The 12356-nt window shown below is 43.9% G+C and overlaps 1 protein-coding gene across 1 annotated transcript in view; it reads left to right on the plus strand.

Annotated features, from left to right (window-relative positions):
- LOC106563293 (NAD(P) transhydrogenase, mitochondrial) overlaps window positions 1–11083 on the plus strand; it is a 30746-nt gene extending 19663 nt beyond the window's left edge. Inside the window, 3 exon segments of the mRNA XM_082973894.1 lie at window positions 7220–7327; window positions 7449–7546; window positions 10940–11083. Of these exon segments, the coding sequence (XP_082830020.1) occupies window positions 7220–7327; window positions 7449–7546; window positions 10940–11083 (350 nt within the window).
- The last annotated feature ends 1273 nt before the right edge of the window (window positions 11084–12356 follow it).

The raw sequence follows: 12356 nt of genomic DNA on the forward strand, positions 1-12356 counted from the left end.
GCGTCGGCATCTACTTTGTTCTCTACAACAGAGAACTGGACCATTATGGGCAGACAGGACGAACAGATGGAGGGGCGATGAGATGTGGGAGGATGAATAAAGAGAAGGGGAGAAAGGATGATGAACGTGGCACTCCAGAGTAAACAGGCGTGCGGGGCCAAGCACAACAGAGATGGCTCCTTCATTTAAAACACACCGCCACAGGCAGTCCAGCCTCCAGCCATCCAGCAGGGCTCAACCCTACGGTGTCCTGACCCAGCCATGGACCTAGACAGTAGACGATTAGACCCTATCTATCTAACATGGATCTACACCATGGGCCCATGGAGACAGTGGGGGAGATGTTACTATATCTATTGTGGAGGATGTTCTGAACTTCTAAAGTGCACAGTTGTCTAACTGACTACTGCAAACCCAGACTTGTTTTTCTATCCAGACATCTTCTCCAAATGTAACTAAATTAGCTGGTGTTTGTGTGCCAGGTAGTCCTGCCAGACTGAAAGGTGATCCTCAGCTTCTAAGGCCTGGTATTATGGTGCGCTGTTCCACAGTTGCTCTCTGTGTTGTCAGTGGGTCCCAGATTCTCCTGCTGACTGCAGTGCACTCCACTACACCAGGCCCAAGCTGGAACCGGAGCCGTCTTGTTTTGCTTTTCACCTTTCCTATAATTGGACCAGTCACAGTCACTTTGCTTGATTGACATCAGTGGAAACATTTAAGATTTTTTTTTTGATAAACACTGGCCTTGTCTGGACGGGGTTGTTTTCGTTAGGAGAAAAGCTTGTGTTTGAGAGTCTGCATGAAAAAGTTGAAAATCATTAAGGAGCTAGTGTGGACCGTAGTTATGCTCAGCGCAATATGCTGTGTTGAAAGCAGAGTATTTGACGGCTGTTGTGACAGGCCTATCAGACATTGTAAACAGCAATTGAGGCTTTAGATTGTCCATTTGCTGTGAATTGCTATTGCTTCTCTTTCTTGGATGGTGGTCATTTCAGTAAGAGGCTTCTCAACTCTGCACGGGGCAGATGAAAGATAAGTGTTGATGGTCCTTGTTGTGTTTGACTGGCCTAGATTGACTTTGGAATGGTGAAGACCAGTGAATAAAGGCTTACTTGGTCTTTTAAGTTAGAAATGTCCTGTCTACCACATGTACTGGAGCAATTCATGTGCACTTGGACCTGATCAATAAACGTGTAAGAATATCCCAATATCTTTTTTTTGGCTATAAGTACAATCATCCTTAAAGGGGAAATCTGCAGTTGGAAAACCAACAAAACCCACACCACGCCACTTGTTTTTGGTAAATGGCTGAGGGATGGAGCTGGATAAATGGAACCACTCTCAAATGTATAGGCAGAGCTATGGATGCAAGGACTGACCATCATGAGATCAGAATTATTTATTATTTACATTGTTCAAGACTCAATATATCATTTATTTATACATCTAAAAATGGATGTAGCAACTAAGGATTCTAGCTTTAAGAGTAACATAATTGATTGATTGCTCCAGAATCCTGCACATGCTCCCACTTTACTGCTTCAGATAAAAGGATTGAAATCATTTCACGACTGATTCTTTTTTTTCAGCCTTGATGTCCTTTATTTATTTTACGGTGTTTGTTTATTGTGTTTTAAAATAACAGGCTCAATTATTTCACCTCCGGTCTTGTTGAAATGAGAGGAAAGAGCTCCCACTTGTATTTAGGATTATTATCAAAACCATATTCTGCTATTTGAGACAATACATGCAGATAAACTAGGTTAGTACACTTGTTTACACCTGAGCTCTCAGACGTCCTCTGTTCCTATGGGGATTCACTGGTCCTGTAAAATTATACTCTACAGAAAAACTCTGGACTTCCCTATTGCTGGGATGAGTTGGTTTGAATATTTTTCTTGTTAGATTTTAAATACCTGGTGTGTCAAAAATAAAAACTGAGAAATAACATTTAAGCAAATATAATTGATTGGTTATTTCCTAAATGTTAAATGTGTTTATATAAGGATTATTTAATTTTTTGAAGCACGTTTGATAGGGCTTTATGCAAATGTTTGTGTTTTTAGCATCAGAATATCAATATCCGGGTAAGAATCTCTGGGATTGTCCGAGTTTTTTTGCTATTTATACAAGCATTTTTGATCACGGTTCACAGATGGTAGTCAGTTTTGGACTTCTATTAAGATGTGCCAGTCAAAGTCCAGGCAGACTGTGTTCTGAAGCTTTATTGTGTTCCCTCCTTTTTTCGTACATTTTATACAGACAGCAGTTGACAGGTTTTCATAGCAAATAAAAGTAGAGACTCAGGACTAGAAAATACTATATCATACACTACAGTTGAGGAACAATGGGAAAGTCATTCTGCTTTGAAAGTTGATGAACTTGTAACCTCACTTTTGAAAAAATGGCCTTTGAATGTTTTGGTACACCTACTGGAGAGCTCTTCTTTGTCTACACCCATTAAGCATCATTCACTCCCTCTTAAGCTTTAGCCCCACCCATCTCTTTAACGGTTGATCCGAGTGTTCTGTCCTAACAACAGTCAAGCACCCAAGCTAACTGGCTAACTTTGGTTAGCTTGCTAGCTACTTCCAGACACAAATGAGAGAACAGCTCATTTTGACCATTTTACTCACCCTAGCAGAGCTGGTTAGGCTGTTTTTATGTTATCCAGAGCATTGGTGACTTCAGCTGTACTGATGGCAACAATTTAATTACGCTTTTTTGCCAACGTTTACTGACACCGGGCATATTCAACAGGTGTTGAGCGTTCATAAATTCATCAGTTATTCTGAGCTCTGGCACACTCAGACGAGAGTGCTCTGAAATCGGAGTAGATAGCCAGAGCGAATTTACCAGCTATGTCTATCAACAGCTGTCACAGTGACATCATGAACATTCTATTGAAATGGATACTTGCATAGAAGAGTCTTTTGTTAAGAAGACATGTAGCTAGCTAGCTAAAAAAATTAACCATAATCCCAACTCATGACGTTACTACCCTGAATGAATCTGCAGGTAGCTAACCGACCAGGTTCAATGTTAGCTAGCTAACATTAGGCTATAAATTGCAAAGCAAATGGCTCTGAGATACGAATAATAATTCTACACAGATCATACACGTAACGTTAGCTAGCGAGCCAGCTAATGTTAGCTAGCTAGGTTAATGGTTCGAATCCTCGAGCCGAGTAGGTGAAAAATCTGTCGGTGCTCTGGAGCAAGGCACTTACCCCCCTAATTGCGCCTGTAAGTCGCTCTTGATAAGAGCGTCTGCTAAATTACTAAAATGTAATGTAAAATGTGGCACTCCTTTCTTCCATCATGGAGTGCTTGAGAGGCTAGTTTAAGGATCATGTCACCTCCACCTTAGCTGACACCCTAGGCCGACTACAATTTGCATAGCACCCCAACAGATCCGCAGATGATGCAATCGCCATTGCACTGCACACTGCCCTATCCCACCTGGACAAGAGGAATACCTATGTAAGAATGCTGCTAATCGACTACAGCTCAGCCTTCAACACTATACTGCCCTCCAAGCTAGTCACTAAGCTCAGGGCCCTGGGTCTGACTTCCTGACGGGCCAACCCCAGGTGGTGAAAGCAGTCAAAAACACCTGTGCAACGCTAATCCTCAACACGGAGGCTCCTCAAGGGTACGTGCTCAACCCCCTCCTGTACTCCCTGTTCACCCATGCCACACACGTCTCCAACTCAGTCATCAAGTTTGCTGACAACATAACAGTGGTAGGCCTGATTACCAACAGGGAGTGGTGCCAGGAAAATAACCTCAATGTCAATTAAGTGAAGTAACTGATCGTGGACTACAGGAAACAGCAGAGAGAGGCTGAAGAAATTCATCTTGGCCCCTAAGACCCTTACGGACGTCTACAGAGGCACCATCGAGAGCATTTTGTCAGGCTGTATCGCCGCCTGGTACGGCAACTACACAACCCACAACCGCATGGCTCTCCAGAGGGTTGTGCGGTCAGCCCAACGCATCATCTGGGCCACACTGCCTGCACTCCAGCACATCTACAGCACTCGGTATCACAGGAAGGCCAAGAATATCATCAAGGACCTCAGCCACCCGAGCCACGGCCCGTTCACCCCACTACCGTCTAGAAGGTGGAGACAGTACAGGTGTAATACTGTTTTACATACTGTCTTACCCACTTTATACAGTACCTTCAGAAAGTATTCACACCCCTTGACTTTTTCCATATTTTGTTGTATTACAAAGTGGGATTCATTGATTTCATTGTAATTTTTTTGTCAACGATTTACAGGAAAATGTTTACGTGTAAATGTTATTTTTATTAAAACACTATCTTGATTAGATAAGTATTCAACCCCCTGAGTCAATATACACTGAGTGTACAAAACATTAGGAACACCTACTCTTTCCATGACAAAGACTGACCAGGTGAATCCAGGTGAAAGCAATGACCCCTTATTGATGTCACTTGTTAAATCTACTTCAATCAGTGAAGGAGACAGGTTAAACTCCAAGTACAGTTAGGACACATGGAAATTAATTTTCTTAGGCATTAATCATGCAAACACATTTATTTTTTTGTGGCACAGTGTCTGTAAGATTGAAACGTATGCTCTTCTGTTCTCTATCCATGAAATTAGTCCACTGCACCACCAGGATGGAGCTAGTTTCCATGTTTGTTTTTTTTACTCATACAAAGCTGTTCATTTTTGTCTATTCAAACAAACCCCATTTCAAATGAAACAAGCACTCATTAAGATCAGGTGTGGCCAATTAGTGGGCACCCAACCCACCTGAACACACTTAACAAGATGAAGGATAGAGTTTTGTTGACGCTGAGAACGGAATGTATATGTTTTAAAAAAGTGACCGTCTTTAAAAAGCAATGAATCCCTTTGAAAACTTGTGTGGCATCGATATGAGTTAGAAACAGTTATTCTAGTGTCCAAATTGACTACAAAGTGTAAATAGGATAATTTTCCTAATAAAGTCAGTCTCGTCTAAAACTGAACTTGGAACATCCGTGCGTCACAATGGGTAAATTGAGTTTGGGTTTTGATTTGACGATGTACATTTGCCCACTAACATGGGGTGAACAGCTTTAGTGATGGCTCTCTTTCCAATAGCATAGACCGTGAGATAGACCTGCCCAGCCACCCGGGTTTGTTTACATAAGACAACACGCTGCGCTTTTTTTTAAACTTGAGAAATACTGCACTAAACACCTTTGTTAGATGTAAAATTGTGCAACTAAAACATCCTCTGCAAAAACTTCAAAAATAATTACAGATTTCAAATTTATCTTAGATTCATTCTGACGATTTTTAGGAAATGAAATAGACTTCAGACTACAGTGTCTCGTGGGGAACAAACATCATTAACCAAATGCGGAATCGGCAAGGAAACACCTCCTAGACTGAAATCCCATTTTTCTAATGCGCAACAGAAAAGACACGTGCCAATCGGCATGTTCAGTGGCTCTTTAAATAATTCTTAGAACGTTCTTTGAACATTACTAATGTTTTCATGGAAAGTTTTCCGAATGTTCTGAGAGCATAACTTTAAATAGAACCATGAGGAAACCTGTAGGAAACGTTATGCTGAAGTACTGAAATTCCCACCTAAGAAACCTATGGTTCTCAGAATGTTATGTGCTAGCTGGGAATGGACCTACTGTATACAGTATGTTTTTCTGGCCTGCAAATTTATTTGGACAAACAAATCTGTACTATTTTGAAATCGCGATGTGGCCCTCGAGCCAAAATGATTGCCCACCCCTGCCCTAACCCCTTCATTACCCCTGCCTTGCCAAGGCACCACTGGGGTGATGAAGAGGTAAAGCCAGGAGGGGAAAGGACAGGGTTGAGGCTAACTGTGGAGAGAACAGAGGAAGGTGAAAGAGAGGAGAGTGAAGGAGAGCAGCGCAAATGTAGGAATAGGCACACCGGAGAGAGGAAAGAGAAGGGAAGGGAATAGGCACACCGGAGAGAGGAAAGAGAAGGGAAGGGAATAGGCACACCGGAGAGAGGAAAGAGAAGGGAAGGGAATAGGCACACCGGAGAGAGGAAAGAGAAGGGAAGGGAATAGGCACACCGGAGAGAGGAAAGAGAAGGGAAGGGAATAGGCACACCGGAGAGAGGAAAGAGAAGGGAAGGGAATAGGCACACCGGAGAGAGGAAAGAGAAGGGAAGGGAATAGGCACACCGGAGAGAGGAAAGAGAAGGGAAGGGAATAGGCACACCGGAGAGAGGAAAGAGAAGGGAAGGGAATAGGCACACCGGAGAGAGGAAAGAGAAGGGAAGGGAATAGGCACACCGGAGAGAGGAAAGAGAAGGGAAGGGAATAGGCACACCGGAAGCTTGTGTAATTTTCCTTCATTCGTTTGATCTGGGGTTCCAGCAGCTGCTGCTACTTAGAGCATTTGCAGTTGATTAGAGGGGGAAGTGGGTGGCCAGAGAGTGGCCAGATTTTGTAGTCCTGTCCCCCCTCCCCTTCCCTCTCGGCTGGATAATTGGGTGGGGGTGTTAGGCTGCTATGAGGGCGGGGCATGGGGCTGCCACTGTTTGGAGCCCCAGAGGTGGATATTGCTCCTAATGTATCTGTAATGTAATATAATTCACACAGTGTGGTGTTGCTCTGGTTAGCCTCTCTTGTAAAGGCCACGCCCCCTCCCTCTCTCCCCCCCATTTCAACACTGCAACATGTGCACTGCATTGCATTACATGAAGTACCTAACGGGTTAACTCCACACACTGCTACACACGAGGGTATTCAAAGTTCCTAAGGCAACTGTGGGTAACAGCCGTGTGTGTAAATTGGGGACTGATTCATAATGGCAGGAGATCACAGAGGGTCTGGGTCGAGCAGGAGAGGGGGAACGAGACACCTCAGGCAGTATGAGTAGAGTGCAGCTGCTCTGATCTCTGCTTTTACTCGCTGGTCATAAACCTGCTGCTCCAGTGTGTATCCGTAGGGCCCTCTCGTCCTCCGTCCTTAACCCATTTCCCCTGCTTCTCAGGCCCTTTATGACCTCTGACATTAACCTAAACTGCCCCCGGCACTAACATCATGGCCCCTCCATCTTGTACTTCTGACTCAACTTTTGTCAATAGCCAAACTATTGTGATACATTTAAACTACAAGGGTTTTCTCACCCTTCTCGTCCTTGTGATTTGCCATATAGATGGAGGTGAATAAGATGTTCATCCTTCTCTCTTTCCAGTTTGGTATCCACCCAGAATGCCTGGGCAGCTCAACGTGCGATTGGCCGAGGCGGGCGTTCCCTATGACATCGTGCTGGAGATGGAAGAGATCAACGAGGACTTTGCTGGTATGTTTGGTTTCACCTACTCCTGTCCCTTCACGTGTTCACCTCTCGTGTTTCGGGTCTATAGACAATATGCACCACATTTTCTCTGTGGTTTGCTGTGATCTCTTTTTCTATGTCTCAGAAACGGACCTGGTTCTGGTAATTGGTGCTAATGACACGGTGAACTCTGCAGCCCAGGAGGACCCCAACTCCATCATCGAATCCATGAAGAGTGAACGAGTATACACTTCAAGGGGGAAGAAAAGGTAGGGAATGGGACTGCAGCCCCTGTCAAATGTTGACTGTCACAGAATGGCTTGTTGGAAGTTGAGCTGATTTACTCCGGCTCTCCAAATGGTGAAGAGTAGTATTGGAGCGGGTAACTAACATGGGCTCAGAAGGAAGCTATTCGTCTTTAGTTCTGTTCAGGTCCTAGACTTCCAGATTCACCGAGTCCACAGGCCAAATCCTTAGAGGGGGACGGGGCCTCTTTCTATGTACAAACACTTGCGTTTGCACACACGCATGCACCCTGTACTCTTTGTTACTGAGGCAACAAGGCCCTTACCCAGGTGTACTAGCTCCAGCAGGCACAGATCTCACACGGCTTCCATTAGCGGTGACTCGCTCCCTCTGGAATGATGACATTTTGGAGCATCCGAGTGGAACTTTTCCTAAATGTGGGATTCATATGCCTCACCACCCCACTTTAAAATGCCTTAATTTCTACAGGTTCCCTTGGGAAATCAGAGTTTGTGAGCTTTAATACTACCAGCACCCCAGCCCTCTACTATACTGGGCTGTATTAACATGACGTGTGCGTTTATATCCCCCGGACCTGCTGGACTGTTGAAAATGTTATTTTCATTGTTCTTAAGTGACTCAGACACTTGAATTAATAACCTTCCACTTGTGGCTCATGTTTATATGACGCTGTGTGGGGCCGTTCAGGCTGTGGTGTGGATGGGTGTGCTGGGCCGAGCTGTGTGTGTAGTCTAACTGTAGATATAAACAAACCAGGAAGGGCTCCTCAGTGCCACCATAGCCAAGCTTGTCAGAGCAGACAAAGGGCATTCCTCTGGTACAGTACCCTCGCCTTGCCTGGCGGACGGTTAGGTGGCTGGTGATTCACTGGTCCAGGCCTAGCCCGACTGTGCCATAGCCACATCCTCTGGTGCTGATTGCCAGACTGAGATTACCTCTGTTTGCACCCTACCCCTGTCCCAAATAAAACCATCTGTCCCATGTATTATGGATGAGGAGGTTGGGAGTCTGGACTGGGATGCCCTGCCTAGAGAGGCCGGCTAGGGTAGGCCTGGGTGTCCCAGACCCAGACCCTTACTCTAACCCCGACCTGAAGCACAACCATAGTGGGAGTGATTTACATTCTTCTCTCACAGGAGGGTGTTTGAGTCAGTGCATGTTTGTATGTGTGTGTTATTAAGAGTAGTGTTTGTGGGTGGGGCCGCGCCATGGGAACACTACACTGTGTCTTGAGTCACCTAGCCACTACTGACCCTTTCCTGCCTCTCTGAGTAGATTCGGACGGTCCGCCTGTTGATTTTTGGGTCTCAATATGACAGCGGTTCTGTTCCAAGTATCTTTCAGCGTGTCAGATAGCAGGGAATAAAAGTCTAGTGGTGAGAGCACTACTCTGGTTTTACTTATTCAATTATTGTGCTGCGTTCTGTGCCTCCAAAACACATGCTCACAATCACGGGATGCTCCAATCCATTTCCCAGGTCTCTCTCTCTCTCTCTCTCTGTCTCTCTCTCTGTCTCTCTCTCTCTCTCTGCCTCTCTCTGCCTCTCTCTCTCTCTCTCTCTCTGCCTCTCTCTCTCGCTCTCTACAGACACTAATGATGCTTAATTTTGTAAATGGCCAACACTTAAATGCCCATTAGTTGTGGGACAAACTTACTCTTCTCCTCCAAATGGAGCCCTTCCCCCTATATCTTCCACTTACATGCAGGTGCATGCAACATTTAAAGCCCTGTTGAGGTATGTTCATGGATCAGTGTTAAATGTTTACCAAACTAGACAAAAAGAGGTGCTATCACAGTTGGGGTAGGCTTATTTACTATAGCATGTTTAGTTTCAGAAAAAAACTGTTATTGCTTTTGATTATTTGTAAACATACAGTGCCTTCAGAAAGTATTCATACCCCTTGACTTTTTCCACATTTTGTTGTGTTACAGCCTGAATTTAAAATGGATTAAATTGAGATTATTTTCTCCCTGGCCTACACACAATACACCATAATGTCAATGTGGACTTATGTTTTTCAAAATTGTTTTAATTACTACAAAGATACAGGTGTCCTTCCTAACTTCGTTGCCGGAGAGGAAGGAAATCCCTCAGGGATTTCACCATGAGGCCAATGGTGACTTTAAAACAGTTACAGAGTTTAATGGCTGCGATACAGTAGGAGAATTCTGAGGATGGATCAACAACATTGTAGTTACTCCACAATACTAACCTAACTGAGTAAAAAGAAGGAAGCCTGTACAGAATACAAAGATTCCAAACCATGCATCCCATTTGCAACAAGGCACTAAAGCAATTAAATGTTTGTCCTGAATACAAAGTGTTCTGTTTAGGGCAAATCCAATACAACACATTACTGAGTACCACTTTCCATATTTTCAAGCATAGTGGTGGCTGCATCGTATTATGGGTATGCTTCTAATCAGATAAAGAAAAAACGTAATGGAGCTAAGCACAGACAAAATCCTAGAGGAAAACCTGGTTCAGCCTGCTTTCCACCAAACACTGGGAGATGAATTCACCTTTCAGCAGGACAATAACCTAAAACACAAGGACGGCTCTACACTGGGCTCCCAAGTGGCGCAGCGGTCTAATGCACTGCATCTCAGTGCTAGAGGCTTCACTACAGACCCTAGTTCCAGGCTGTATCACAACCGGCTGCGATTGGGAGTCCCATAGGGCGGCACACAATCGGCCCAGCGTCGTCCGGGTTAGGGTTTGGCCGGGGTAGTCCGTCATTGTAAATAAGAATTTGTTCTTAACTGACTTGCCTAGTTAAATAAAGGTTAAATAAATAAATACACATAAAATACACCGGAGTTGCTTACTAAGAAGACAGTGCTTGTTCCTGAGTGGCCGAGTTACAGTTTTGACTTAAGTCTGCTTGAAAATCTATAGCAAGACCTTAAAATGGTTGTGTAGCAAGGATCAACAACCAGTTTGACAGAGCATGACGAATTTTGAAAATAATAATGGGCAAATGTTGCACAATCCAGGTGTGGTAAGCTCTTAGAGACATACCCAGACAGACTCACAGCTGTAATCGCTGCCAAAGGTGCTTCTACAAAGTATTGTCTCAGGGGTGTGAATACTTAAGTAAATTAGGTATTTAATCAATGCATTTTGCAACAATTTCTAAAACATGCTATCACTTTGTCATTATGGGGTATTGTGCGTAGATGGGTGAGAAAAATATATATTTAATACATTTTGAATTCAGGCGGTAACACAACAAAATGTGGAATAAGTCAAGGGGTGTGAATACTTTCTGAAAGCACTGTAGGATCGAACAATGCATCAGGCGTTCTTTCTCGGTTCTGTGAATGGCTGCAGTCTATGCTGAGCCCCTGTGTCCATGTCTTTTTAGGTGGTTGTATTGAAGCGTTCTCTGGGAGTGGGCTATGCTGCATTGGACAACCCCATCTTCTACAAGCCCAACACAGCTATGTTGCTTGGAGATGCTAAGTCGACCTGTGATGCTTTGCAGGCTGAAGTCCGCAAGGCCAGCTAGTGAGCCGTGGCTGGTCCAGTAGGGCTCGGGCCTGTCTGACTGAGCAGCAGGTGGGATGTAGAGGTGGTGCAGAGGTCCAGGGCACCACAACACATACACCCAGAGGGAGAGAGTAATGGGCACAAACAAGCTAATAGTTAGACATAGCATTAATGTATTGATGTTGTCGTTTTCCTCTCCTGGCAACAAGTTTTCCTCCTCCCTTTTCTTTCTGAACAGTTGTTTGCTCTGATGATGAGCAGGTGTTCTCTTCTTTCTTAGATGTTTGTGACAACATTGTTGACTATTTTATTCTCAGCCTCTTTATCTAAAGTAAGAAAAAAACGGCAAACAGTGTCACACTTTTTAAACCGCAGTTAGATTTTTGTATTTGACCAAGTGTCAAAATCGTTTGCGTTTAGCTCCTTCTGGCTTAGCAGCAACTGTTGCGTGATTAAGTACAATGTAAAGCCGTATTCAGTAATGGCAACTCTTAACTGTGTGCTTTGTTTGTGAGCCATGTGTGCTTACAGTGTAATGACCAACTTTGTGATGTAGCACTAATGTTACATGTGATTATAACCTTTCATAAGAAGGATTTAGTGAATGTGGCTTCAGTTGGCCCGCTGCCACACAGCTAATCTTTTCCTCTTAGCACTAGAAAGATGTTGAAAGAATAGAGCAGATATGAAGTAAAGCACAATGAGTTTAATAAGACATGGACATCATAATATAACTGTTAGAATTGATAATCAATTATGAGATGATGGCTTGATTTAGCATTGATACGTTTATGAGTTGCCGATTTTGTCAAATGGTTAGAGTGCGAGTCCTGACATGTCTGTGCCAAGCTCTTTCCTTATGCCTTCATCTAGATAGAATCCCTGTCTAATGCTTCCTTACTGGGACCTGGTACAATGCAACTCTATAGAGAAACTGACCATGACAACATCCCTACCTCATAGCTTCCATTCTCTTCTTCGTAAACCATTCTCTTCTTCCATCAATGGATGCAGTAAAGAGAGCAATCGAACTCGACCAAACAATGGCAACGCCACTCACGCCCCCCCCCCCCCCCAATCAAAATTAGCCTTGTTTATATGTGTACTTCACGCTATTTGGGGGTAACAATTTACAGTATGTTCACGTCATCGTCACCAATCAACTGCATTACACTAAAAACAGCTTCAAGTACCATCACTGATTTCTATACGCTAGCTATGCTACCAGTTTATATGGACGGGAGTTAGCATTTAGCAAACATTTTTTAACACAAATATCTGGACGGATTTGT

Source organism: Salmo salar, chromosome 01 (genome assembly GCF_965601325.2).
Source record: "Salmo salar chromosome 01, fSalSal1, whole genome shotgun sequence".
NCBI lineage: Eukaryota > Metazoa > Chordata > Actinopteri > Salmoniformes > Salmonidae > Salmo > Salmo salar.